Genomic DNA, 27,853 nt, shown 5'->3' with positions numbered 1-27,853 from the left:
TCGATACGTAACCCCAGGGATACAAGGCAAAGCTCTGGAGGTGTTCACTGCACTCCCTCTAGAAAAAGATGGAGACTATGATTCCATGAAGCAGGCCCTGATAAAGAAGTACCAGCTGACTACAGAAGTGTACAGCAAAAAGTTCCAGACCCTCCAAAGTGAACCTATGGTGATATGGTGGACGGGCTCAGAACCAACCTTAAGCAGTGTGTCCAGGAAGGACCTGATGGTAAAGGACCTGTTTCTGCATCTTTGCCCTCTGGAGGTTAGACAGTTCGTGATGGACCAGGAGCCAAAGGAGGCTGGTAAAGCAGCACAGATTGCCGTACGTATGAGGCCAATCATACACCTGAGGTGCAAAAGTCAATCGTTTCCAGCTGGAACTCGGGGGCTATCGCCCCGTCCGGCACCTGGCCGGCATCTGATTGTCGCTGGTGCTTTAATAAACTCTCATCCGCCATGAATTGGTGTCCCCTGAAAAAGTTATCCCTGGGAATACCCTGACTGTCACCGAAATTGGGGGGCTTTGCCGATGGCCAGCGCTTTCCTAGACTGGGGTGCCAGAAGAGGGATGAGGGAAGTGGGTGTTCAAGAACCTCATATGTTGTTTTATTGGGGACCAATCTGGGATGGTTGGTCGCTCAATACATCCCTGACAACCCTCCCAGATCTGGTACTTTAGTTAATTCAGATGTTGATAATGTGGATGGCAATGTTATGTATGATGGTAATGTGTTTCATTGTACAGGAGAACTCTGCCATATGATGCTGCAGGGTGATGTTGCTGAGGATCCCCTAAAAGGAGCAAGCCTCAGTACTAAGGGTGATGGGGACAGGCACGTGGATCATGAAGAACATGGTCACGTGCAGCTTCAGGATGGACTGTGACATGGCCGTTGGTGGCTGCCCCATGATTAGCACTGTTTCTGAGGTATTGGGGGAGGCTGGGAAAGTGTTGCCCTCATCCTGTCAGGATGGTGGGAAAGTGGCACTCACAGCCTGTCAGAAGGGTGGGAAAGTGTTGCCCACAGCCTTTCAAGATGGAGGCAAAGTGGTATCCCCAGCTTGTCAGGGTGGTGGGAAAGTGGCACCCACAGCCTGTCGGGGTGGTGGGAAAGTCTTATCCACAACCTGTCAGGAGGGTGAGAAAGTGTTATCCCAGCATGCCAGGATGGTGGGAAAGTGTTGTTGCCATGGGAGATAGCCTACATAGCCGCTGTCACCCTCAGTCAGACTGCCCAGAACGCAGGGTTTATTGATGATGTGGAATTCAATCAGCAGCTGTCCCTGGACCAGAGGTCTCAGATGAGAGAGGTATTCCAGCCCTACCCAACCACCTTCACTGGAACCAGGGAAGACGCAGCTAGCCATCCACCAGGTAGACTCAGGGAATCACCCCCCAGTCTGGCAATCTGCGTATTGTGTCTCCCTATTGGTGCCAATGGACATCAAAAGGGAGATAGACAAAATGCTATGCCCGTGGGTGATCCAAAAGTCCATGGGCCTTGCCTGCAGTCCTGGTCCCGAAAAATGACCGGGCAACCCAGTTCTGTATGGACTACAGGAGGCTAAATGTCATCACAGCCCCAGATGTGCACCCACTGCCAGCATTGATGAGCTGCTGGATCGCTTAGCCAGTGCCCATTATTTGACAAACATAGACTTGAGTCAGGAGCTACTGGCAGATTCCCCTAACAAAGGAGGCAAAAGAGAGGTCCGCCTTTATCACCCCATTTGGACTGTACGAATCCTTGGTCATGCCATTTGGCATGAGAAGTGCTCCTGCCACTTTCCAGCGATTTGTCAACCAGATGCTCGAGGGACTATATGGCTTAGCTGTCACTTACATGGACGACATTGCCATCTTCTGTCCCACCTGGGAGGAACACATGGGGCAGGTGCTCAGACAGATCCAGGGTGCTGGATTGATTATAAAGCCATGAAAATGTCAGATAGGCATGATGAAGCTGCAGTACCTCAGTCACAGACTAGGTGGTGGAACTCTGAAGCCAGAGCTTGGGATAGTTGATGCTATCACCTCATGGCCTACCCCCAAGACCAAGAAGCAGCTGATGTCCTTCTTGGGGACAGCAGGATACAATAGGAAGTTTGCCTCCAACTATAGCGCCCTTACCAAGCCTCTGATGGATCTCACCAGTTCTACAGGGCCTGGACTTCATCCAGTGGTTTGTGGTTCAAACAGATGCCAGTGCGTTTGGACTAGGTGCCATGCTCAGTTAGATAAGAGAGAAAAGCATCCGTTGATGTTCCTCAGCTGTAAGCTCTTACTCCGGGAAGTAGCCTATGCCACTGTGGAAGAGTGTCTCGAAATAGTGGGGGCCCTGCGGAAGCTGCAGCCCTAACTGTATGGACGCAACTTCACCATAGTGATTGACCACCAGCCTCTCAACTAGCTGCATCGGGTGGCCGGCTACAATGGTAAACTACTGTGGCCGAGATTGGATCTATAACAGTACCATTTTACCATTCAGCACAACAAGGGTAGAGAACATGGCAACGCTGACCTGCTGGGGAGATAGACTTGGGAGATGATCTGTAAATCGGTCTCCTATGCCATCTATAAAAGGGAGAGATGTCATATATGTAATTGTAATATCTATAAAGCCGTCTCATAACTTTCATGATGGATTAAATTAAGTTAAATTTAGTACTGCAACCCCTGGCAAAAATTCTGGAGTCACCGGGCTCGGAGGATGTTCATTCAGTTGTTTAATGTTAAAAAAAGCAGATCACAGACATGGCACAAAACTAAAGTCATTTCAAATGGCAACTTTAGGGCTTTAAGAAACACTAAAAGAAATCAAGATTAAAAATGTGGTACTCAGTAAGGGTAATTTTTTTCAGACCGAACAAAGGGAAAAAATTATGGAATCATGAAAAACAAACACACAAAAGAAGACTCCAATACATCACTAGTATTTTGTTGCACCACCTCTGGCTTTAATAACAGCTTGCAGTCTCTGAGACATGGACTTAATGAGTGACAAACAGTACTCTTCATCAATCTGGCTCCAACTTTCTCTGATTGCTGTTGCCAGATCAGCTTTGCAGGTTGGAGCCTTGTCATGGACCATTTTCTTCAACTTCTACCAAAGATTTTCAATTGGATTGAGATCCGGACTATTTGCAGGCCATGACATTGACCTTATGTGCCTTCTTTCAAGGAATGTTTTCACAGTTTTTGCTCTATGGCAGGATGCATTATCATCTTGAAAAATGATGTCATCATCCCCAAACATCCTTTCAATTGATGGGATAAGAAAACTGTCCAAAATATCAATGTAAACTTGGGCATTTATTGAAGATGTAATGACAGCCATCTCCCCAGTGCCTTTACCTGACATGCAGCCCCATATCATCAATGACTGTGGGAATTTGCATGTTCTCTTCATGCAGTCATCTTTATAAATCTCATTGGAACGGCACCAAACAAAAGTTCCAGCATCATCACCTTGCCCAATGCAGATTCGCGATTCATCACTGAATATGACTTTCCAGTCATCCACAGTCCACGATTGCTTTTCCTTAGCCCATTGTAACCTTGTTTTTTTCTGTTTAGGTGTTAATGATGGCTTATGTTTAGCTTTTCTGTATGTCAATCCCATTTCCTTTAGGCGGTTTCTTACAGTTCGGTCACAGACATTGACTCCAGTTTCCTCCCATTCGTTCCTCATTTGTTTTGTTGTGCATTTCCTGTTTTGAAGACATATTGGATTAAGTTTCCGGTCTTGACGCTTTGATGTCTTCCTTGGTCTACCAGTATATTTGCCTTTAACAACCTTCCCATGTTGTTTGTATTTGGTCCAGATTTTAGACACAGCTGACTGTGAACAACCAACATCTTTTGCAACATTGCGTGATGATTTACCTTCTTTTAAGAGTTTGATAATCCTCTCCTTTGTTTCAATTGACATCTCTCGTGTTGGAGCCATGATTCATGTCAGTCCACTTGGTGCAACAGCTTTCCAAGGTGTGATTACTCCTTTTTAGATGCAGACTAACGAGCAGATCTAATTTGATGCAGGTGTTAGTTTTGGAAATGAAAATTTACAGAGTGATTACATAATTTTTTCCTCAGAATTGAGTGATTCCATAGTTTTTTCCCTCTGCTTGGTCTGAAAAAAAATTACCCTTACTGAGTACCACATGTTTTATCTTGATTTCTTTTAGTGTTTCTTAAAGCCTTAAAGTTGCCATTTGAAATGACTTTAGTTTTGTGCCATGTCTGTGATCTGCTTTTTTTCAACAACATTAAACAACTGAATGAACATCCTCCCAGCCCGGTGATTCCATAATTTTTGCCAGGGGTTGTATATTAAACTCCACATGACCCCTGCAGCGGGGACTCCCCATGCTGCAAACAGGTAATTAAAGATGGTTTGTTGATGGATTGCAGACCAGGCATAGCTCACAGAGGAATTTGGGAGATGACAGATTTATGGCCGATGGAGATAATTTATCACCCTTGGCCTCAACATTTTTGTATATTTTTAAAAACACTGCCTAATTTTTGGATTAAATATATAAAAATGTAATAGCTTAGTTCTCTTGGTTTATAAACCGCATCCCTGAAGCCATACGCTACCTGTGATGGGTGTCCAATCGGCCTGTATAAACGATTGGCAGCAGCTAGTTACTTTTGTTATTGTGGAGTTTGGCAGTGACTGTACAGAGGGTATATACATCAGGTGAAATAAGTATTAAACACCACCAATTTTCCAAGTAAATCTATTTCTAAAGGTGCTATTGACATGAAATTCTCACCAGATGTCGGTAACAATCTATCCAATCCACATAGGCAAAGAAATCAAACCATAGATATCCATAAATTATGTGTAATAATGAGTAATTACACAGGGGAAAAGTATTGAACACCTGAAGAAAGAGAGGAGCTAAAATCCCTGAAGAGTCCTGACACCTGCTGAAATCTATCAGCAATTCGAAAGCAATCCTGCCACTTAGTGACAAATAATATCAGCTGGTTCAACTGATGACCTATAAAAAAGCGTCTCATTACCAAGGAGCCACACAGGAAACAGCTCATGATGGGTAACCAGTGAGCTGTCTCAAGACCTTCACAACCTTATAGTTGCAAAACATCCTGATGGCAATAGTTACAGAAGAATTTCTAAATTACTAAAGGTTCCAGTGAGCACTTTTAGGGCCATAATCCAGAAGTAGAAAGAACATCATTTCACCTTAAACCGACCATGACCCGATGTTCCCATAAAATTTCACCATAAACCGGCCATGACCAGGTGCTCCCCGCAAGATTTCACCATAAACTGGCCACGACCAGGTACACCCTGAAAGATTTCATACAGAGGTGTGAAGAGAATTATCAGAAGAGTTGTCCAAGAGCCAAGGACCACCTGTGGAGAGCTACAGAAACGCCTGGAATCAGTAGGAACAATTGTTTCAAACAATACAATAAGTAATGCACTCAACCTCCATGGCCTATATGCACACTTACCATGCAACCTCAGTGGCCTGTATGCACGCTCACCTTTCAAGACTCCACTACTGAACAAAAAGCATGTTCAAGCGCGTTTAAAGTTTGCCCAATAACATTTAGACAAGCTTGTGAAATACTGGGAGAATATAGTCTAGTCCGATGAGACCAAAATTGAATACTTGGATGTCATAGTACACACCATGTTTGGAGGCCAAAAGGCACTGCATATCACCCCAAAAACACCATACCAACAGTGAAGTTTGGAGGTGGGAACATCATGCTGTGAGGCTGTTTTTCAGCATACGGCACTGGCAAACGCCATGTACTTGAAGGAAGGATGAATGGACAAATGTATCGAGACATTCTTTATGAAAATCTGCTGCCATCTACCAGGTTGATGAAGATGAAACGAGGGTGGACATTTCAGCAAGACAACCCAAACACACGGCCAAGGAAACTCGCAAAGAAAGAAAATAAATCTGCTAGAATGGCCGAGCCGATCACCGGACCTGAATCCAATAGAAAATGTATGGAAGGAACTAAAGCTTACAGTTCATAGAAGGAGCCACAGAAGCTTCAAGATGTGACGAGTGTTTGTGGAATAATGGGCCAAAATCCCACCTGAGCAATGCCAGCAACTAGTTTCTTCATACAGGAGGCAGCTTGAAGCTTCATCACCAGCAAAGGCTTTTGTATGAAATATTAATTACATTTTAGTAAGCGTGTTCAATACTTTTTCCTTTGTCATTTCATCATAGATGTCCATAAATTACACATGCATCTCACTAAATTAGAATATCATCAAAAAGTGAATTTATTTCAGTTCTTCAATACAAAAAGTGACACTCCTATACTACATAGTCATTACACGCAGAGGGATCTATTATATAGAGTCATTACACACAGAGGGATCTATTATATAGAGTCATTACACACAGAGGGATCTATTATATAGAGTCATTACACGCAGAGGGATCTATTATATACTTATTACACGCAGAGGGATCTATTATATAGAGTCATCACACGCAGAGGGATCTATTATATAGAGTCATTACACGCAGAGGGATCTATTATATAGAGTCATTACACGCAGAGGGATCTATTATATAGAGTCATTACACGCAGAGGGATCTATTATATAGAGTCATTACACGCAGAGGGATCTATTATATAGAGTCATTACACGCAGAGGGATCTATTATATAGAGTCATTACACGCAGAGGGATCTATTATATAGAGACATTACACGCAGAGGGATCTATTATATAGAGTCATTACACGCAGAGGGATCTATTATATAGAGTCATTACACGCAGAGGGATCTATTATATAGAGTCATTAAACGCAGAGGGATCTATTATATAGAGTCATTACACACAAGGATCTATTATATAGTCATTACACACAGAGGGATCTATTATATAGAGTCATTACACACAGAGGGATCTATTATATAGAGTCATTGCACGCAGAGTGATCTATTATATAGAGTCATTGCACGCAGAGGGATCTATTATATAGAGTCATTGCACGCAGAGGGATCTATTATACAGAGTCATTACCCACAGAGCGATCTATTATACAGAGTCATTACCCACAGAGCGATCTATTATATAGAGTCATTACACACAAGGATCTATTATATAGTCATTACACACAAGGATCTATTATATAGAGTAATTACACACAGAGGGATCTATTATATAGAGTCATTACACACAGAGGGATCTATTATATAGAGTCATTACACGCAGAGGGATCTATTATATAGAGTCATTACACACAATGATCTATTATATAGAGTCATTACACACAGAGGGATCTATTATATAGTCATTACACACAATGATCTATTATATAGAGTCATTACACACAGAGGAATCTATTATATAGAGTCATTACACACAGAGGGATCTATTCTATAGAGTCATTACACACAGGAATCTATTCTATAGAGTCATTACACACAGGAATCTATTCTATAGAGTCATTACACGCAGAGGGATCTATTATATAGAGTCATTACACACAATGATCTATTATATAGAGTCATTACACACAGAGGAATCTATTCTATAGAGTCATTACACACAGGAATCTATTATATAGAGTCATTAAACAGAGGGATCTATTATATAGAGTCATTACACAAAGGGATCTATCATATAGAGTCATTACACACAGAGGGATCTATTATATAGTCACTACACACAGAGGGATCTATTATATAGAGTCATTACACACAGAGGGATCTATTATATAGAGTCATTACACACAGAGGGATCTATTATATAGAGTCATTACACGCAGAGGGATCTATTATATAGAGTCATTACACGCAGAGGGATCTATTATATACTTATTACACGCAGAGGGATCTATTATATAGAGTCATCACACGCAGAGGGATCTATTATATAGAGTCATTACACGCAGAGGGATCTATTATATAGAGTCATTACACGCAGAGGGATCTATTATATAGAGTCATTACACGCAGAGGGATCTATTATATAGAGTCATTACACGCAGAGGGATCTATTATATAGAGTCATTACACGCAGAGGGATCTATTATATAGAGTCATTACACGCAGAGGGATCTATTATATAGAGTCATTACACGCAGAGGGATCTATTATATAGAGACATTACACGCAGAGGGATCTATTATATAGAGTCATTACACACAGAGGGATCTATTATATAGAGTCATTACACACAGAGGAATCTATTATATAGAGTCATTACACACAGAGGAATCTATTATATAGAGTCATTACACACAGAGGGATCTATTCTATAGAGTCATTACACACAGGAATCTATTATATAGAGTCATTAAACAGAGGGATCTATTATATAGAGTCATTACACAAAGGGATCTATCATATAGAGTCATTACACACAGAGGGATCTATTATATAGTCACTACACACAGAGGGATCTATTATATAGAGTCATTACACACAGAGGGATCTATTATATAGAGTCATTACACACAGAGGGATCTATTATATAGAGTCATTACACGCAGAGGGATCTATTATATAGAGTCATTACACGCAGAGGGATCTATTATATACTTATTACACGCAGAGGGATCTATTATATAGAGTCATCACACGCAGAGGGATCTATTATATAGAGTCATTACACGCAGAGGGATCTATTATATAGAGTCATTACACGCAGAGGGATCTATTATATAGAGTCATTACACGCAGAGGGATCTATTATATAGAGTCATTACACGCAGAGGGATCTATTATATAGAGTCATTACACGCAGAGGGATCTATTATATAGAGACATTACACGCAGAGGGATCTATTATATAGAGTCATTACACGCAGAGGGATCTATTATATAGAGTCATTACACGCAGAGGGATCTATTATATAGAGTCATTACACGCAGAGGGATCTATTATATAGTCATTATACGCAGAGGGATCTATTATATAGAGTCATTACACACAAGGATCTATTATATAGTCATTACACACAGAGGGATCTATTATATAGAGTCATTACACACAGAGGGATCTATTATATAGAGTCATTGCACGCAGAGGGATCTATTATATAGAGTCATTGCACGCAGAGGGATCTATTATACAGAGTCATTACCCACAGAGCGATCTATTATACAGAGTCATTACCCACAGAGCGATCTATTATATAGAGTCATTACACACAAGGATCTATTATATAGTCATTACACACAAGGATCTATTATATAGAGTAATTACACACAGAGGGATCTATTATATAGAGTCATTACACACAGAGGGATCTATTATATAGAGTCATTACACACAGAGGGATCTATTATATAGAGTCATTACACACAGAGGGATCTATTATATAGTCATTACACACAATGATCTATTATATAGTCATTACACACAGAGGAATCTATTATATAGAGTCATTACACACAGAGGGATCTATTCTATAGAGTCATTACACACAGGAATCTATTCTATAGAGTCATTACACACAGGAATCTATTATATAGAGTCATTAAACAGAGGGATCTATTATATAGAGTCATTACACAAAGGGATCTATCAGAGTCATTACACACAGAGGGATCTATTATATAGAGTCATTACACACAATGATCTATTATATAGAGTCATTACACACAGAGGAATCTATTATATAGAGTCATTACACACAGAGGAATCTATTATATAGAGTCATTACACACAGGAATCTATTATATAGAGTCATTAAACAGAGGAATCTATTATATAGAGTCATTACACACAGAGGGATCTATTATATAGAGTCATTACACGCAGAGGGATCTATTATATAGTCATTACACACAGAGCGATCTATTATATAGTCATTACACACAGAGGGATCTATTATACAGAGTCATTACACGTAGAGGGATCTATTATACAGAGTCATTACACGCAGAGGGATCTATTATATAAAGTCATTACACGCAGAGGGATCTATTATATAAAGTCATTACACGCAGAGGGATCTATTATACAGAGTCATTACACGCAGAGGGATCTATTATATAGAGTCATTACACACAGAGGGATCTCTTATATAGAGTCATTACACGCAGAGGGATCTCTTATATAGAGTCATTGCACGCAGAGGGATCTCTTATAGAGAGTCATTGCACGCAGAGGGATCTCTTATAGAGAGTCATTGCACGCAGAGGGATCTCTTATAGAGAGTCATTGCACGCAGAGGGATCTTTTATATAGAGTCACTGCACGCAGAGGGATCTATTATACAGAGTCATTACACACAGAGGGATCTATTATACAGAGTCATTACACGCAGAGCGATCTATTATATAGTCATTACACGCAGAGGGATCTATTATATAGAGTCATTACACGCAGAGGGATCTATTATATAGAGTCATTACACGCAGAGGGATCTATTATATAGAGTCATTACACGCAGAGGGATCTATTATATAGAGTCATTACACGCAGAGGGATCTATTATACAGAGTCATTACACGCAGAGTGATCTATTATATAGAGTCATTACACGCAGAGGGATCTATTATATAGAGTCATTACACGCAAAGGGATCTCTTATAGAGAGTCATTGCACGCAGAGGGATCTCTTATAGAGAGTCATTGCACGCAGAGGGATCTCTTATAGAGAGTCATTGCACGCAGAGGGATCTCTTATAGAGAGTCATTGCACGCAGAGGGATCTCTTATAGAGAGTCATTGCACGCAGAGGGATCTTTTATATAGAGTCACTGCACGCAGAGAGATCTATTATATAGAGTCATAACACGCAGAGGGATCTATTATATAGAGTCATTACACACAATGATCTATTATATAGAGTCATTACACACAGAGGAATCTATTATATAGAGTCATTACACACAGGAATCTATTCTATAGAGTCATTACACACAGGAATCTATTATATAGAGTCATTAAACAGAGGGATCTATTATATAGAGTCATTACACAAAGGGATCTATCATAGAGTCATTACACACAGAGGGATCTATTATATAGAGTCATTACACACAATGATCTATTATATAGAGTCATTACACACAGAGGAATCTATTATATAGAGTCATTACACACAGAGGAATCTATTATATAGAGTCATTACACACAGGAATCTATTATATAGAGTCATTAAACAGAGGAATCTATTATATAGTCATTACACACAGAGGGATCTATTATATAGAGTCATTACACACAGAGGGATCTATTCTATAGTCATTACACACAGAGGGATCTATTATATAGAGTCATTACACGCAGAGGGATCTATTATATAGTCATTACACACAGAGCGATCTATTATATAGTCATTACACACAGAGGGATCTATTATACAGAGTCATTACACGTAGAGGGATCTATTATACAGAGTCATTACACGCAGAGGGATCTATTATATAAAGTCATTACACGCAGAGGGATCTATTATATAAAGTCATTACACGCAGAGGGATCTATTATACAGAGTCATTACACGCAGAGGGATCTATTATATAGTCATTACACGCAGAGGGATCTATTATATAGAGTCATTACACACAGAGGGATCTCTTATATAGAGTCATTGCACGCAGAGGGATCTCTTATAGAGAGTCATTGCACGCAGAGGGATCTCTTATAGAGAGTCATTGCACGCTGAGGGATCTCTTATAGAGAGTCATTGCACGCAGAGGGATCTCTTATAGAGAGTCATTGCACGCAGAGGGATCTTTTATATAGAGTCACTGCACGCAGAGGGATCTATTATACAGAGTCATTACACACAGAGGGATCTATTATACAGAGTCATTACACGCAGAGCGATCTATTATATAGTCATTACACACAGAGGGATCTATTATATAGAGTCATTACACGCAGAGGGATCTATTATATAGAGTCATTACATGCAGAGGGATCTATTATATAGAGTCATTACACGCAGAGGGATCTATTATACAGAGTCATTACACGCAGAGTGATCTATTATATAGTCATTACACGCAGAGGGATCTATTATATAGAGTCATTACACGCAAAGGGATCTCTTATAGAGAGTCATTGCACGCAGAGGGATCTCTTATAGAGAGTCATTGCACGCAGAGGGATCTCTTATAGAGAGTCATTGCACGCAGAGGGATCTCTTATAGAGAGTCATTGCACGCAGAGGGATCTCTTATAGAGAGTCATTGCACGCAGAGGGATCTCTTATAGAGAGTCATTGCACGCAGAGGGATCTCTTATAGAGAGTCATTGCACGCAGAGAGATCTATTATATAGAGTCATTACACGCAGAGGGATCTATTATATAGAGTCATTACACACAATGATCTATTATATAGAGTCATTACACACAGAGGAATCTATTATATAGAGTCATTACACACAGAGGGATCTATTCTATAGAGTCATTACACACAGGAATCTATTATATAGAGTCATTAAACAGAGGGATCTATTATATAGAGTCATTACACAAAGGGATCTATCATATAGAGTCATTACACACAGAGGGATCTATTATATAGTCACTACACACAGAGGGATCTATTATATAGAGTCATTACACACAGAGGGATCTATTATATAGAGTCATTACACACAGAGGGATCTATTATATAGAGTCATTACACACAGAGGGATCTATTATATAGAGTCATTACACACAGAGGGATCTATTATATAGAGTTATTACACACAGAGCGATCTATTATATAGTCATTACACACAGAGCGATCTATTATATAGAGTCATTACACACAGAGGGATCTATTATATAGAGTCATTACACACAGAGGGATCTCTTATACAGAGTCATTACACACAGAGGGATCTCTTATAGAGAGTCATTGCACGCAGAGGGATCTCTTATAGAGAGTCATTGAATGCAGAGGGATCTCAGAGAGTCATTGCATGCAGAGGGATCTATTATATAGAGTCACTGCACGCAGAGGGATCTTTTATATAGAGTCACTGCACGCAGAGAGATCTATTATATAGAGTCATTACACGCAGAGCGATCTATTATATAGTCATTACACGCAGAGGGATCTATTATATAGAGTCATTACACACAGAGGGATCTATTATATAGAGTCATTACACGCAGAGGGATCTATTATATAGAGTCATTACACGCAGAGGGATCTATTATACAGAGTCATTACACGCAGAGCGATCTATTATATAGTCATTACACGCAGAGGGATCTATTATATAGTCATTGCACGCAGAGGGATCTATTATATAGTCATTGCACGCAGAGGGATCTCTTATAGAGAGTCATTGCACACAGAGGGATCTCTTATAGAGAGTCATTGCACACAGAGGGATCTCTTATAGAGAGTCATTGCACACAGAGGGATCTCTTATAGAGAGTCATTGCACGCAGAGGGATCTCTTATAGAGAGTCATTGCACGCAGAGGGATCTTTTATATAGAGTCACTGCACGCAGAGGGATCTATTATATAGTCATTGCACACAGAGGGATCTATTATATGGAGTCATTGCACGCAGAAGGATCTATTATATGGAGTCATTGCACGCAGAAGGATCTATTATATGGAGTCATTGCACGCAGAGGGATCTATTATATGGAGTCATTGCACGCAGAGGGATCTATTATATGGAGTCATTACACGCAGAGCGATCTATTATATGGAGTCATTACACGCAGAGGGATCTATTATATAGAGCCTTTTCACGCAGAGCGATCTATTATATAGTCATTACACGCAGAGGGATCTATTATATAGAGTCATTACATGCAGAGGGATCTATTATATAGAGTCATTACACACTGAGCGATCTATTTTATAGAGTCATTACACATAGATGGATCTATTATATAGAGTCATTACACACAGAGGGATCTATTATATAGAGTCATTACACGCAGAGGGATCTATTATATAGAGTCATTACACGCAAAGGGATCTCTTATAGAGAGTCATTGCACGCAGAGGGATCTCTTAGAGAGTCATTGCACGCAGAGGGATCTCTTATAGAGAGTCATTGCACGCAGAGGGATCTCTTATAGAGAGTCATTGCACGCAGAGGGATCTCTTATAGTCATTGCACGCAGAGGGATCTTTTATATAGAGTCACTGCACGCAGAGAGATCTATTATATAGAGTCATTACACGCAGAGGGATCTATTATATAGAGTCATTACACACAATGATCTATTATATAGAGTCATTACACACAGAGGAATCTATTATATAGAGTCATTACACACAGGAATCTATTCTATAGAGTCATTACACACAGGAATCTATTATATAGAGTCATTAAACAGAGGGATCTATTATATAGAGTCATTACACAAAGGGATCTATCATAGAGTCATTACACACAGAGGGATCTATTATATAGAGTCATTACACACAATGATCTATTATATAGAGTCATTACACACAGAGGAATCTATTATATAGAGTCATTACACACAGAGGAATCTATTATATAGAGTCATTACACACAGGAATCTATTATATAGAGTCATTAAACAGAGGAATCTATTATATAGAGTCATTACACACAGAGGGATCTATTATATAGAGTCATTACACACAGAGGGATCTATTCTATAGTCATTACACACAGAGGGATCTATTATATAGAGTCATTACACGCAGAGGGATCTATTATATAGTCATTACACACAGAGCGATCTATTATATAGTCATTACACACAGAGGGATCTATTATACAGAGTCATTACACGTAGAGGGATCTATTATACAGAGTCATTACACGCAGAGGGATCTATTATATAAAGTCATTACACGCAGAGGGATCTATTATATAAAGTCATTACACGCAGAGGGATCTATTATACAGAGTCATTACACGCAGAGGGATCTATTATATAGTCATTACACGCAGAGGGATCTATTATATAGAGTCATTACACACAGAGGGATCTCTTATATAGAGTCATTGCACGCAGAGGGATCTCTTATAGAGAGTCATTGCACGCTGAGGGATCTCTTATAGAGAGTCATTGCACGCAGAGGGATCTCTTATAGAGAGTCATTGCACGCAGAGGGATCTTTTATATAGAGTCACTGCACGCAGAGGGATCTATTATACAGAGTCATTACACACAGAGGGATCTATTATACAGAGTCATTACACGCAGAGCGATCTATTATATAGTCATTACACACAGAGGGATCTATTATATAGAGTCATTACACGCAGAGGGATCTATTATATAGAGTCATTACACGCAGAGGGATCTATTATATAGAGTCATTACACGCAGAGGGATCTATTATACAGAGTCATTACACGCAGAGTGATCTATTATATAGTCATTACACGCAGAGGGATCTATTATATAGAGTCATTACACGCAAAGGGATCTCTTATAGAGAGTCATTGCACGCAGAGGGATCTCTTATAGAGAGTCATTGCACGCAGAGGGATCTCTTATAGAGAGTCATTGCACGCAGAGGGATCTCTTATAGAGAGTCGTTGCACGCAGAGGGATCTCTTATAGAGAGTCATTGCACGCAGAGGGATCTCTTATAGAGAGTCATTGCACGCAGAGGGATCTTTTATATAGAGTCACTGCACGCAGAGAGATCTATTATATAGAGTCATTACACGCAGAGGGATCTATTATATAGAGTCATTACACACAATGATCTATTATATAGAGTCATTACACACAGAGGAATCTATTATATAGAGTCATTACACACAGAGGGATCTATTCTATAGAGTCATTACACACAGGAATCTATTATATAGAGTCATTAAACAGAGGGATCTATTATATAGAGTCATTACACAAAGGGATCTATCATATAGAGTCATTACACACAGAGGGATCTATTATATAGTCACTACACACAGAGGGATCTATTATATAGAGTCATTACACACAGAGGGATCTATTATATAGAGTCATTACACACAGAGGGATCTATTATATAGAGTCATTACACACAGAGGGATCTATTATATAGAGTCATTACACACAGAGGGATCTATTATATAGAGTCATTACACACAGAGGGATCTATTATATAGAGTTATTACACACAGAGCGATCTATTATATAGTCATTACACACAGAGGGATCTATTATATAGAGTCATTACACACAGAGGGATCTCTTATACAGAGTCATTACACACAGAGGGATCTCTTATAGAGAGTCATTGCACGCAGAGGGATCTCTTATAGAGAGTCATTGAACGCAGAGGGATCTCAGAGAGTCATTGCATGCAGAGGGATCTATTATATAGAGTCACTGCACGCAGAGGGATCTTTTATATAGAGTCACTGCACGCAGAGAGATCTATTATATAGAGTCATTACACGCAGAGCGATCTATTATATAGTCATTACACGCAGAGGGATCTATTATATAGAGTCATTACACACAGAGGGATCTATTATATAGAGTCATTACACGCAGAGGGATCTATTATATAGAGTCATTACACGCAGAGGGATCTATTATACAGAGTCATTACACGCAGAGCGATCTATTATATAGTCATTACACGCAGAGGGATCTATTATATAGTCATTACACGCAGAGGGATCTATTATATAGTCATTACACGCAGAGGGATCTCTTATAGAGAGTCATTGCACGCAGAGGGATCTCTTATAGAGAGTCATTGCACACAGAGGGATCTCTTATAGAGAGTCATTGCACACAGAGGGATCTCTTATAGAGAGTCATTGCACGCAGAGGGATCTCTTATAGAGAGTCATTGCACGCAGAGGGATCTTTTATATAGAGTCACTGCACGCAGAGGGATCTATTATATAGTCATTGCACACAGAGGGATCTATTATATGGAGTCATTGCACGCAGAAGGATCTATTATATGGAGTCATTGCACGCAGAAGGATCTATTATATGGAGTCATTGCACGCAGAGGGATCTATTATATGGAGTCATTGCACGCAGAGGGATCTATTATATGGAGTCATTACACGCAGAGCGATCTATTATATGGAGTCATTACACGCAGAGGGATCTATTATTTAGAGCCTTTTCACGCAGAGCGATCTATTATATAGTCATTACACGCAGAGGGATCTATTATATAGAGTCATTACACACAGAGGGATCTATTATATAGAGTCATTACATGCAGAGGGATCTATTATATAGAGTCATTACACACTGAGCGATCTATTTTATAGAGTCATTACACATAGATGGATCTATTATATAGAGTCATTACACACAGAGGGATCTATTATATAGAGTCATTACACGCAGAGGGATCTATTATATAGAGTCATTACACGCAGAGGGATCTATTTCACGGGTTTATTTCTGGTAATGTTGATGATTATGGATTACAGCCAATGAAAACACTCCAGTCATAGGAGTTTCACTTTTTGTATTGAAGAATTGAAATAAATTAACTTTTTTGGTGATATTCTAATTTTGTGAGAAGCTCCTGTATGGGTAATGATACAATATGTATCGTATTGTATAGTATTATTACACATAATTTAAGGACTTCTATGGTGATTTCTTGACCTGTGGATTGGATGGGTTGTTACCGACATCTGGGGAGAATTTCATGAACATAGCACCTTTACAAATAGATTTACTTAGAAAATAGGTAACATGTTCAATACTTATTTGTCTGTATATCTATTCCATGTGTTGGAATCGGATGTGCATATGCCATACGCTCATTATGAGTTCCCCAATAACCGGCCTAGTGGTGGAAACAGCCGTGGCCTCGTCCATCACTTGTCAGTCAATTGCATAATTGATCATCTACTATTTATTGATCACAACATAGAGAGTAATCCATTGCTTACAATGCCATAACTTAGTATTTTGTAGCTGAACCTCTTGCTTTAATTACTGCACCGCACCATTGGGGCATTGAAGCCACTCGGGGATTCAGGACGTCTGGAGGGATCTCGCTCCATTTGCAAATCTTCAAACAATTCACCTTTATTGATCTGGGTACAGGCCCCAACTCGTGGCCCTAACTCATCCCAGAGGTGCTCTATAGGGTTTACATCAGGCGATTTGCTTGGTCCTTGCAACAGGAGACCATTTTTCTTTGCTGACCAATTTTTTTACTAAATTGGATGTGCGCTTAGCATCATTGTCTTGCTGGAATCTCCATCCCCTGCCTACTTTGCTGTTACCATGTGGCAGCCTTCCATTCTCCAGTATATCCTTGTACATGGTAGCATTCATATTTCCATGAATTCTATGCAGAGGGCCAATGGCAGATGCTGAAAAGCAGCCCCAAACCATGACATTGCCTCCACCATGTTTCACTGTAGGTGTTTGGCACCTTACATCATTACCTATATATAGTGCTGCTATCACTACCAAACAGACTGAATTTAGATTCTTCCGACCACAACACCTTAGAGCAATCTGTCTCCTTCCATTGTTCTTTGTTCCGGTTCTTTGCAGAGATGAAAGGCTTCTTGTCTGGACCTCGTGCCGTCACACCCCAGTTTGGCGACTCTCTTTGACCCCATATTCTTCCTTCATTTCGTGTGAAATCTGTCCAGCACTTTTATGGACATCAGATACTGACTTCTTCTTCTTAATGTGATCGGCTCTGGAGGACGTTCTCCGTGGTCGTCCACTTCTAGGTTTGTCGGCTGCTCCAGAACCTTCTCTCTCTTTCTTTTATATACGTGACACTTGACCCTGAGAGCAGGTGACTTCCATGGCTCCTCTTTTTGGCTTTTCCTGTCTCCACTCTCAGAATAATAAGCTTCGTGACATCTGGGGATACATTTGTCTTTGCCATATTTTAACCTAAAAACACACACATAAAAAGAAAAAAAAAATTTTAGGCAAAATTTGACGAACCCATAACAAATATGGAAAACCTTTGGCCCAGCTAATGTTGAAAACTAAATAACATAAGGGGATAAAGCAATGTCAAACACAAAAATGTCTACCTTAAAGCTGACTACGATTTACCTTCAATTTACTAAAATCACCAGGAAAATGGAATCACAACAACCAGACAGAAGTCATCACACTTCTAAAAAAAAATGCAAAACATTTGGTCGCCCCTGTATATATTTTCACCCACTGAGTCCTGTTCACACAAGTGTATGGCTCCCGAGGGCAGGTCTTGGCCCACAGAGGAATGCCCGTACTGATGCATAGCAGGCCTTATTCACACCTCAGTATTTGCTCAGTATTTTGTATTGGTTCTAGCATAGAAATACTGATGAAAAATACTGATGTGTGAATAAAGCCTAACAAGGCCTCAGCTGTGTGACCAGGACTCAGACAGGACGGGTTATCGGTAGAGATGAGCCAACAAGTAAAATTCGTAATTGTTTCCAAAAGAAATTTAATTAGTAAAGAAGTTATTGTTGCGAATTTACTGTTCCGTTATTATGGTCTGGGGCTGGGGGTCTCTCCAGACTCCAGCACATAATAAAAATAAGGTGTTAAAATAAAAAAAAATCCTTCTACTCCCCTCATTGCTGCTCACCATCACCTGCCCGGACCTCGCCACATCCTCTGCTTCTCGCTGCTCACCCAGAAATTCCCACGCCTTTCACACTGAGCCCGAAATTCATGTTCTGAGATGGCCAGGAGGATTCTGTGCGAGGCCATGACATCACCACGTGCGCCGGGACTGTGCGCCGGGACTGTGCTCACATCCACAGAACTGTCCCAGCCGTATCAGAACATGAAGATGTGGTGAGGACCTGACACGTGACGGTGAGGTGAGTGGAAGCATTGATAGCCCGTCACGGCCACTTGATGTAATTTTGCTGAAACTGCGCGGAAGCGAATTACAAAAAAAAATTCACACTTTGCTGAATGCAGATTTTTGTAAAATTCAAGTACAATCCAATTCCACTCAAATGTATTAGCTCATCTCTAGTTATCGGCCTCTGCATGTAAACAATTAATATTGCCATTCATTGACAGCAAGCAGAGTTTTAGAAGCGCACACTCTTTCCCGCTGTGGCTCACGCTCTTTCCCTGCTGTTACTCACGCTCTTTCCCTGCTGTTACTCACGCTCTTTCCCTGCTGTTACTCACGCTCTTTCCCTGCTGTTACTCACGCTCTTTCCCTGCTGTTACTCACGCTCTTTCCCTGCTGTTACTCACGCTCTTTCCCTGCTGTTACTCACGCTCTTTCCCTGCTGTTACTCACGCTCTTTCCCTGCTGTTACTCACGCTCTTTCCCTGCTGTTACGCACGCTCTTTCCCTGCTGTTACGCACGCTCTGTCCCCGCTGTGGCGCACGCTCTGTCCCGCTGTGGCTCACGCTCTTTCCCGCTGTGGCGCACGCTCTTTCCCGCTGTGGCTCACGCTCTTTCCCGCTGTGGCTCACGCTCTTTCCCGCTGTGGCGCACGCTCTTTCCCGCTGTGGCGCACGCTCTTTCCCGCTGTGGCGCATGCTCTTTCCGGCAGTAGCCACACTCTTTCCGGCTGTGGCTCACGCTCTTTACTGCAGTAGCGCACGCTCTTTCCCGCTGTGGCTCACGCTCTTTACTGCAGTAGCGCACGCTCTTTCCCGCTGTGGCTCACGCTCTTTCCCGCTGTGGCTCACGCTCTTTCCCTGCTGTGGCTCACGCTCTTTCCCGCTGTTACTCACGCTCTTTCCCTGCTGTTACTCACGCTCTTTCCCTGCTGTTACTCACGCTCTTTCCCTGCTGTTACTCACGCTCTTTCCCTGCTGTTACTCACGCTCTTTCCCTGCTGTTACTCACGCTCTTTCCCTGCTGTTACTCACGCTCTTTCCCTGCTGTTACTCACGCTCTTTCCCTGCTGTTACGCACGCTCTTTCCCCGCTGTGGCGCACGCTCTTTCCCCGCTGTGGCGCACGCTCTGTCCCGCTGTGGCGCACGCTCTGTCCCGCTGTGGCGCACGCTCTTTCCCTGCTGTTACGCACGCTCTTTCCCTGCTGTTACTCACGCTCTTTCCCTGCTGTTACTCACGCTCTTTCCCTGCTGTTACGCACGCTCTGTCCCTGCTGTTACGCACGCTCTGTCCCGCTGTGGCGCACGCTCTGTCCCGCTGTGGCGCACGCTCTGTCCCGCTGTGGCGCACGCTCTGTCCCGCTGTGGCGCACGCTCTGTCCCGCTGTGGCTCACGCTCTTTCCCGCTGTTACTCACGCTCTTTCCCGCTGTTACTCACGCTCTTTCCCGCTGTTACTCACGCTCTTTCCCTGCTGTTACTCACGCTCTTTCCCGCTGTGGCGCACGCTCTTTCCCGCTGTGGCGCACGCTCTTTCCCGCTGTGGCGCACGCTCTTTCCCGCTGTGGCGCACGCTCTTTCCCGCTGTGGCGCACGCTCTTTCCCGCTGTGGCGCACGCTCTTTCCCGCTGTGGCGCACGCTCTTTCCCGCTGTGGCGCACGCTCTTTCCCGCTGTGGCTCACGCTCTTTCCCTGCTGTTACTCACGCTCTTTCCCTGCTGTTACTCACGCTCTTTCCCTGCTGTTACTCACGCTCTTTCCCTGCTGTTACTCACGCTCTTTCCCTGCTGTTACTCACGCTCTTTCCCTGCTGTTACTCACGCTCTTTCCCTGCTGTTACTCACGCTCTTTCCCTGCTGTTACTCACGCTCTTTCCCTGCTGTTACTCACGCTCTTTCCCTGCTGTTACTCACGCTCTTTCCCTGCTGTTACTCACGCTCTTTCCCTGCTGTTACGCACGCTCTTTCCCTGCTGTTACGCACGCTCTTTCCCTGCTGTTACGCACGCTCTTTCCCTGCTGTTACGCACGCTCTTTCCCTGCTGTTACGCACGCTCTTTCCCCGCTGTGACGCACGCTCTTTCCCCGCTGTGGCGCACGCTCTGTCCCGCTGTGGCTCACGCTCTTTCCCGCTGTGGCTCACGCTCTTTCCCGCTGTGGCTCACGCTCTTTCCCTGCTGTTACTCACGCTCTTTCCCTGCTGTTACTCACGCTCTGTCCCGCTGTGGCGCACGCTCTGTCCCGCTGTGGCGCACGCTCTGTCCCGCTGTTACTCACGCTCTTTCCCGCTGTTACTCACGCTCTTTCCCTGCTGTTACTCACGCTCTTTCCCGCTGTTACTCACGCTCTTTCCCGCTGTGGCGCACGCTCTTTCCCGCTGTGGCGCACGCTCTTTCCCGCTGTGGCGCACGCTCTTTCCCGCTGTGGCGCACGCTCTTTCCCGCTGTGGCGCACGCTCTTTCCCGCTGTGGCGCACGCTCTTTCCCGCTGTGGCGCACGCTCTTTCCCGCTGTGGCGCACGCTCTTTCCCGCTGTGGCGCACGCTCTTTCCCGCTGTGGCGCATGCTCTTTCCGGCAGTAGCCACACTCTTTCCGGCTGTGGCTCACGCTCTTTACTGCAGTAGCGCACGCTCTTTCCCGCTGTGGCTCACGCTCTTTACTGCAGTAGCGCACGCTCTTTCCCGCTGTGGCTCACGCTCTTTCCCGCTGTTACTCACGCTCTTTCCCGCTGTTACTCACGCTCTTTCCCGCTGTTACTCACGCTCTTTCCCGCTGTTACTCACGCTCTTTCCCGCTGTTACTCACGCTCTTTCCCTGCTGTTACTCACGCTCTTTCCCGCTGTTACTCACGCTCTTTCCCGCTGTTACGCACGCTCTTTCCCGCTGTGGCGCACGCTCTTTCCCGCTGTGGCGCACGCTCTTTCCCGCTGTGGCTCACGCTCTTTCCCGCTGTGGCTCACGCTCTTTCCCGCTGTGGCGCACGCTCTTTCCCGCTGTGGCGCACGCTCTTTCCCGCTGTGGCGCACGCTCTTTCCCGCTGTGGCGCACGCTCTTTCCGGCAGTAGCCACACTCTTTCCGGCTGTGGCTCACGCTCTTTACTGCAGTAGCGCACGCTCTTTCCCGCTGTGGCTCACGCTCTTTACTGCAGTAGCGCACGCTCTTTCCCGCTGTGGCTCACGCTCTTTCCCGCTGTGGCTCACGCTCTTTCCCTGCTGTGGCTCACGCTCTTTCCCTGCTGTGGCTCACGCTCTTTCCCTGCTGTGGCTCACGCTCTTTCCCTGCTGTGGCTCACGCTCTTTCCCTGCTGTTACTCACGCTCTTTCCCTGCTGTTACTCACGCTCTTTCCCTGCTGTTACTCACGCTCTTTCCCTGCTGTTACTCACGCTCTGTCCCGCTGTGGCGCACGCTCTGTCCCGCTGTTACTCACGCTCTTTCCCGCTGTTACTCACGCTCTTTCCCGCTGTTACTCACGCTCTTTCCCGCTGTTACTCACGCTCTTTCCCGCTGTTACTCACGCTCTTTCCCGCTGTGGCGCACGCTCTTTCCCGCTGTGGCGCACGCTCTTTCCCGCTGTGGCGCACGCTCTTTCCCGCTGTGGCGCACGCTCTTTCCCGCTGTGGCGCACGCTCTTTCCCGCTGTGGCGCACGCTCTTTCCCGCTGTGGCGCACGCTCTTTCCCGCTGTGGCGCATGCTCTTTCCGGCAGTAGCCACACTCTTTCCGGCTGTGGCTCACGCTCTTTACTGCAGTAGCGCACGCTCTTTCCCGCTGTGGCTCACGCTCTTTACTGCAGTAGCGCACGCTCTTTCCCGCTGTGGCTCACGCTCTTTCCCGCTGTGGCTCACGCTCTTTCCCTGCTGTGGCTCACGCTCTTTCCCTGCTGTGGCGCACGCTCTTTCCCTGCTGTGGCGCACGCTCTTTCCCGCTGTGGCTCACGCTCTTTCCCGCTGTGGCGCACGCTCTTTCCCGCTGTGGCGCACGCTCTTTCCCGCTGTGGCGCACGCTCTTTCCCGCTGTGGCGCACGCTCTTTCCCGCTGTGGCGCACGCTCTTTCCCGCTGTGGCGCACGCTCTTTCCCGCTGTGGCGCACGCTCTTTCCCGCTGTGGCGCACGCTCTGTCCCGCTGTGGCGCACGCTCTGTCCCGCTGTGGCGCACGCTCTTTCCCGCTGTGGCGCACGCTCTTTCCCGCTGTGGCGCACGCTCTTTCCCGCTGTGGCTCACGCTCTTTCCCGCTGTTACTCACGCTCTTTCCCGCTGTTACTCACGCTCTTTCCCTGCTGTTACTCACGCTCTTTCCCGCTGTGACGCACGCTCTTTCCCGCTGTGGCGCACGCTCTTTCCCGCTGTGGCGCACGCTCTTTCCCGCTGTGGCGCACGCTCTTTCCCGCTGTGGCGCACGCTCTTTCCCGCTGTGGCGCACGCTCTTTCCCGCTGTGGCTCACGCTCTTTCCGGCTGTGGCGCACGCTCTTTCCCGCTGTTACGCATGCTCTCTGCTTACTGTAGAAATGTTACTCTCACTTAGACTTAATCCACGCCCTTACCCCATGAAGCTGCACCCCAGTGAGGCGTGGAATGTGGCGCTTGTCCTGCGCCTCAGCAAGGTGCACAATTCGCCTTTTTTGATATTTGCAGGTGTGGAGAGGGTAGTTCATTAACTATTTAATCTCTTTCTCCAGTTCAGTGAAGGAACTGTGGAGACATCACGTGGATGTGGAGGTAATGAGCACAAGCAGCTGAAACTGCACTGGAATGGCTGTGGGGCCCTCCGAGGTCAGGACACGGCCCTGATTGATGGTGTGTAATGGGTCCCTCAAGGTCAGGACACAGTTCTGATGGTGTGTAAGGGTCCTCTGACACAAGGACACGGCCCTGATGTTGTGTAAGGAGTCCATTGAGGTCAGGACACAGCCCTTTATATGTATGAAAGGTCCCCCTAGCTCAGGTCACGGTCCTGATGGTGTGTGAGGGGTCCATTATTGTCAGTACATGGCCCTGATGGTATGTGAGGGGTCCCCCGAGGTCAGTACATGGCCCTGATGGTGTGTGAGGGATCCACTGAGGTCAGTACACGGCCCTTTATGTGTATGAAAAGTCCCCCTAGCTCAGGTCACGGCCCTGATGGTGTATGAGGGGTCCTCTGAGGTCAGTACACAGCCCTAATTGTGTGTGAGGGGTCCCGTGAGGTCAGGACATGGCCCTAATGGTGTGTGAGGGGACCCCCGAGGTCAAGTCACGGCCCTGATGGTGTGTAAGGGGTCCCCTGAGGTCAAGTCACGGCAGTGATGGTGTGTAAGGGGTCTCTTGAGGTCAGTACACGTCTCTGATGGTGTGTGAGGGGTCCCCCAAGATCAGTACATGTCTTTGATGGTGTGTGAGGGGTCCCCCGAGGTCAGTACACATCCCTGATGGTGTGTGAGGGGTCCTTGAGGTAAGGACACATAGCCCTAATGGTGTATGAGCGGTCCCCTGAGGTCAGGTCACAACCCTGATGGTAAGCAAGGGTTCCCCTGAGGTCAGGACATGGCCATGATGGTGTATGAGGGATCCCCTGAGGTCAGGACATGGCCCTGCTGGTGTATGAGAGATCCCCTGAGGTCAGGACATGGCCCTGATGTCTTGATGGTGTATGAGGGATCCCCTGAGGTCAGGACATGGCCCTGCTGGTGTATGAGAGATCCCCTGAGGTCAGGACATGGCCCTGCTGGTGTATGAGAGATCCCCTGAGGTCAGGACATGGCCCTGCTGGTGTATGAGGGATCCCCTGAGGTCAGGACATGGCCCTGCTGGTGTATGAGGGATCCCCTGAGGTCAGGACATGGCCCTGCTGGTGTATGAGGGATCCCCTGAGGTCAGGACATGGCCCTGCTGGTGTATGAGGGATCCCCTGAGGTCAGGACATGGCCCTGCTGGTGTATGAGGGATCCCCTGAGGTCAGGACATGGCCCTGCTGGTGTATGAGGGATCCCCTGAGGTCAGGACATGGCCCTGCTGGTGTATGAGGGATCCCCTGAGGTCAGGACATGGCCCTGCTGGTGTATGAGGGATCCCCTGAGGTCAGGACATGGCCCTGATGTCTTGATGGTGTATGAGAGATCCCCTGAAGTCAGGACATGGCCCTGATGTCTTGATGGTGTATGAGGGGTCCCCTGAGGTCAGGACATGGCCATGATGGTGTATGAGAGATCCCCTGAGGTCAGGACATGGCCCTGATGTCTTGCTGGTGTATGAGGGATCCCCTGAGGTCAGGACATGGCCATGATGGTGTATGAGGGATCCCCTGAGGTCAGGACATGGCCCTGCTGGTGTATGAGGGATCCCCTGAGGTCAGGACATGGCCCTGCTGGTGTATGAGGGATCCTCTGAGGTCAGGACATGGCCCTGATGTCTTGATGGTGTATGAGGGATCCCCTGAGGTCAGGACATGGCCCTGCTGGTGTATGAGGGATCCCCTGAGGTCAGGACATGGCCATGATGGTGTATGAGGGATCCCCTGAGGTCAGGACATGGCCCTGCTGGTGTATGAGGGATCCTCTGAGGTCAGGACATGGCCCTGATGGTGTGTAAGGGGTCCATTGAGGTCAGGTCACATCCCTAATGGTGTGTGAGGAGTCCCCTGAGGTCAGGACATGGCCCTGATGGTGTGTAAGGGGTCCATTGAGGTCAGGTCACATCCCTAATGGTGTGTGAGGAGTCCCCTGAGGTCTGGACACGGCCCTGATACCTCTCCCTGTGTCTACAGATGTATCGTCAGGAATTCATCATCCAATGGAAGGCACACGGCCTGGACGTCCTCATTTGCCCTATCCTGGGCCCGGCTCTGACCATCGGATACCCTGGAAAGCTGTCAAGTATGTGACATTCTCAGATGTAGGGCAGTGCAAGCCGCTTCCAGATCATCAGCTGTCGCCATACTGTCCACGTCCCCGGGAGACCTCGACTTGCAAGAACCATACATACCTTCTCTGGAGAAACAAGTCACGCATGGCTTTCTTCTGGATGATGAGGGTTATAGTTGAGTGTTGTGTTACCCACTCTCTATGATATCAGAATTTTGCTGCTCGTCAGTTTTGTTTCTCGCCATATGTGTTTGGAAAGGGGTATATGTGGGGTGCAGGGTGCTGTGTTTCCCTTCTGCTCCTCTCATCAGTGGTCATCTTTATGGAAGCCAGTGCAGCTTCTTACCGTGTGACCATTGTCCTGTGTCCACCCCCAGGTGCCGTATCTTACACAATCCTTTACAATCTGGTGGATTTCCCAGCTGGCGTCTTACCTGTAACTACAGTGACACGTGAGGATGAGGAGGCTCTGAAGACCTATGAGGGTCATTACAAGGATTTCTGGGACAAGCTCCTGAAAGAGGTGCGTCCCGCTAAACCCCAGTGTCCCACCCTCCGGATGCAGGGCTCTTCACATGTAGGGGTTACGTTGTCATCCCTTGTTCTGTAGGCCGTGACAGACAGCGTGGGGCTCCCCGTGGCGATCCAGTGTGTGGCCCTTCCCTGGCAGGAAGAACAATGTCTTCGTCTGATGAAGGAGGTGGAAAAAGTGACCAAAATGGAGAGACAACCATGAGCGAGAAAAGGAGCGAAAATCCATGATATCAATGTGACCTCATATAATGTTCTTCCTTAATCGGTGCCAATAAAATTCCTCTAATACTGCCCCTGTGTACAAGACTATGACTGCTATAATACTGCCCCCTATGTACAAGAATATAGCTACTATAATACTGACCCCTATGTACAAGAATATAACTACTATAATACTGCTCCTATGTACAAGAATATAACTACTATAATACTGCCCCCTATGTACAAGAATATAACTACTATAATACTGCCCCCTATGTACAAGAATATAACTACTATAATACTGCCCCTATGTACAAGAACAGAACTACTATAATACTGTCCCCTATGTACAAGAATATAGCTACTATAATACTGCCCCCTATGTACAAGAATATAACTACTATAATACTGCCCCCTATGTACAAGAATATAACTACTATAATACTGCCCCCTATGTACAAGAATATAGCTACTATAATACTGCCCCCTATGTACAAGAATATAACTACTATAATACTGCCCCCTATGTACAAGAATATAACTACTATAATACTGCCCCTATGTACAAGAACAGAACTACTATAATACTGTCCC

At 44.8% G+C, this 27,853-nt stretch overlaps 1 protein-coding gene across 1 annotated transcript in view; it reads left to right on the top strand.

The window, feature by feature from the left end:
• Window positions 1-27,349, top strand: part of LOC141157139 (fatty-acid amide hydrolase 1-like) — a 150,775-nt gene extending 123,426 nt beyond the window's left edge. Inside the window, exons 12-15 of the mRNA XM_073644040.1 lie at window positions 24,365-24,404; window positions 26,428-26,536; window positions 26,902-27,047; window positions 27,135-27,349. Of these exons, the coding sequence (XP_073500141.1) occupies window positions 24,365-24,404; window positions 26,428-26,536; window positions 26,902-27,047; window positions 27,135-27,260 (421 nt within the window). The 3' untranslated portion in view covers window positions 27,261-27,349. The remainder of the gene's footprint in view (window positions 1-24,364; window positions 24,405-26,427; window positions 26,537-26,901; window positions 27,048-27,134) is intronic.
• The last annotated feature ends 504 nt before the right edge of the window (window positions 27,350-27,853 follow it).

The sequence above is a fragment of the Phyllobates terribilis genome, unplaced genomic scaffold (genome assembly GCF_046119375.1).
Source record: "Phyllobates terribilis strain yellow unplaced genomic scaffold, ASM4611937v1 Scaffold_8__6_contigs__length_399053987, whole genome shotgun sequence".
NCBI lineage: Eukaryota > Metazoa > Chordata > Amphibia > Anura > Dendrobatidae > Phyllobates > Phyllobates terribilis.
The sequence above is the reverse complement of the archived record's forward strand: the minus strand, read 5'-3'. Positions and strand labels throughout refer to the sequence as shown.